The sequence below is a fragment of the Austrofundulus limnaeus genome, unplaced genomic scaffold (genome assembly GCF_001266775.1).
Source record: "Austrofundulus limnaeus strain Quisiro unplaced genomic scaffold, Austrofundulus_limnaeus-1.0 Scaffold119, whole genome shotgun sequence".
In the NCBI taxonomy this organism is placed as follows: domain Eukaryota; kingdom Metazoa; phylum Chordata; class Actinopteri; order Cyprinodontiformes; family Rivulidae; genus Austrofundulus; species Austrofundulus limnaeus.
The window spans coordinates 760,147-762,994 of record NW_013952521.1 but is presented as its reverse complement, the minus strand read 5'-3'; the positions used below and the strand labels follow the sequence as shown (position 1 = coordinate 762,994).

Here is a 2,848-nt window from a genome sequence, read left to right as displayed (position 1 = left end):
GCTAATCAGCTGACTGTGAGAAGATAAAAACTTTAACAAACTTAAGTTTAAATTTTATTAAATCTCTGGACAGAGGTTTTTGTTTCTTTGGTCTAATCATATTATTATTTTACAGGGAACCTGAAATATAAACCTAATTTTAAAAGCTGCGACTAAAAATGTTTTGTCCAAACACTCACCTGTGGTTTGATCAGAGGAGATGCAGGTTTGTTCTGTGTTGAAAAAGAAAGAGAAAAGTTTATGACAAGTTGACCTCTAAACTCCTCCATTCAGACTCGGAATCAGTGTTACCTGTTGGGTTTCAGAGGCTGCTGATGCTGCAGGTTTCTGTGGAGAACAGGAAGTGGTTATGGTGATTTAAAGAAAACCCCAACTAGTTGTAACATTAGACACTATTTGCTTCAACTATAAAATCGAGACTGTAAAAATAATGCAGATTGTTTAGTTTTATAAATATACAGTATATATTGTCACATACTGTTATTTACACCTCAAAATCATGCCAGGTAAATGATAGCACTTAGTGCTCCTCTGCGAGTCTGCGAGCTCTGTCTAGCTTTAAGGTTAACCTTGGACAGTGTCTGGCATTTTAAATAAAACCACATTGACAGAGAGGAAATGATGATAGAGGAAAACAGAGCTGCTTCATTGAAGTAGAACCTTAGCTTAGCCTGTTAGCTTTAGCATTATGCTTTATATAATTTATGGGATCAATAAAGTATCATTCATTCATTCATTAGCTCCCGAGCTACAACGTATGTGGCGATATAGCATTAGCTCCCAAGCTAATACATGTATATGTGGAAATGTATATAATGTTAGCTCCTGAGCTAATACATGTATATGTGGAAATGTATATAATGTTAGCTCCTGAGCTAATACATGTATATGTGGAAATATATATATGTTAGCTCCTGAGCTAATACATGTATATGTGGAAATATATATATAATGTTAGCTCCTGAGCTAATACATGTATAGGTGGAAATATCTACAACGTTAGCTCCTGAGCTAATATATGTATATTTGATGATATAGCGTAAGCTCCCAAGCTATTACATGTATATGTGGAAGTATAACGTTAGCTCTTGAGCTAATACATGTATATTTGATGATATAGCGTTAGCTCCCAAGCCAATACATGTATATGTGGAAGTATAATGTTAGCTCCTGAGCTAATGAATATTTGATGATATACCATTAGCTCCCAAATAAATACATGTTTATTTGGTGATTTAGCGTTAGCTCCTGAGCTAACGCTAATGCAATATATGTGGTGTTAGTTCCTAAGCTAATAGTAATAGTTGAGAGCTAACGTTATATCACCATAATAATGGAAATCTAAAATATTTTCAGTTGCAGGCYGAGTCATTTCTACGTCCTCTCTCTCAAGGTGCTCTGGCTTCTTTTAAAAGGGTTGATTGTCAGATATTGTCCAAAATTAATGTTCAAGCTGGATAGAACTGGCAGTGGAGCACCTAGTAAATGTCATCATTAACCCAGAATGCTTTGCGGCGTCAATAATATGGCGATGTCCGTGTAACAATAAACAGTATTTTTACAGCTAGTTTGACTTGAATCAGGCAGTTTTACCAGTAGAGCAGGTGTGCTGGGAGTCACAACAACAACCAGGGGACTGCAGGCCTGAGTGGACGTGGACTCCACCAGGGTCGGCTGACTGATCTCAGGTCTGTCTTTGAAGATCGGGTTCGGTTTCCCGGGAGCTGACTTCACCTTCCTGTCGACAGACTTTCAATCAGTCAAGGTGCGAAAGACGAAAACAAAAACATCCGAACAGAAGAACCCACCTTCTGTGGACCACGTGGTTCCTCCTCCTGCAGAACATCAGGCCTGCGATCAGCATGACGACCACCAGGAGACTGAAGGAAACTGCACACGCCACAGCCGTGGTCGTATTCTGACCTGCAGGGAAAAAATACACATCTGTGGTTTTAATCAAACTCTCCCCCTCAGCTGGATTACACATCATGTGAATCAGATTAGAAAAGACGAGCAGCTTAAATTCAATAAAATGTTGAGTTTTTTCCTTTCAGTGTTTGTAAAAACCAACACTATGTTTCAGTCTTGAACGCAGCTCGACATGAGATCTGACCATGAAGATAAGAAAAGGGAAAGTTTCATCACGATTAATTTAAAGTTATTTCTTAACTTTGTTTTGTAAGAAGAAAATGTTGCACTTCTTGCTTCCTCTTTTGAAGACAGTTTATCGAGGARYTGTGGCCTTTTTTTTTTTTAAATCAGCTGGTGGTTTTTACTAAGGGTGTATCAGAGGTGACAAGTAACTAAGTACACATACTTTGTTACTTTACTTAAGTAGAAATTTTGGGGTATTTATACTTTAGTGGAGTAATTATTTTTCAGCCTACTTTTTACTTCTACTCCTTACATTTTAATCAATTATCTGCACTTTCTACTCCTTACTTTTTAAAAATGCAAAAAGTATTTCATTTGTATGTAACTTTGACTTGTTTTTATTCCATCTTTTCATTGTTCAGYGGTGGTTCCCAATCTTTTCAGCTTTTGACCCACAAAACACCAGCAGCAGAGACCTGTGCCCCCAGCTGTTGTCGGTTGATAAACATTATTTTCACATCAAATAAACAAGAGCATAGTAACTTTATTTATTACACTATTTTTGTCCATTTTAAATATGCTAATCTTATTATTTTGTAAAAACAAAGGAAAAATGTTCTTAGTTGTCTTTTTTTTTGTGTAATTAATTAAAAATATATATTTTCAGGACCCCACCTTAATGTTTCACTGTGGGTCCCGACCACAACTTTGGGAACCACTGCGCTACAGAACCCTGTGGCACAGCCTAAGCTTT

At 37.0% G+C, this 2,848-nt stretch overlaps 1 protein-coding gene across 1 annotated transcript in view; it reads right to left on the bottom strand.

The window, feature by feature from the left end:
* The window catches only part of adam8b (ADAM metallopeptidase domain 8b), a 15,160-nt gene that overhangs the window by 1,205 nt on the left and 11,107 nt on the right, over positions 1-2,848 (bottom strand). Inside the window, exons 19-22 of the mRNA XM_014014788.1 lie at positions 1,809-1,923; positions 1,594-1,738; positions 292-327; positions 180-212 (exon numbers count right to left, since the gene is read on the bottom strand). Coding sequence (XP_013870242.1) covers positions 180-212; positions 292-327; positions 1,594-1,738; positions 1,809-1,923 — 329 coding nt within the window. The remainder of the gene's footprint in view (positions 1-179; positions 213-291; positions 328-1,593; positions 1,739-1,808; positions 1,924-2,848) is intronic.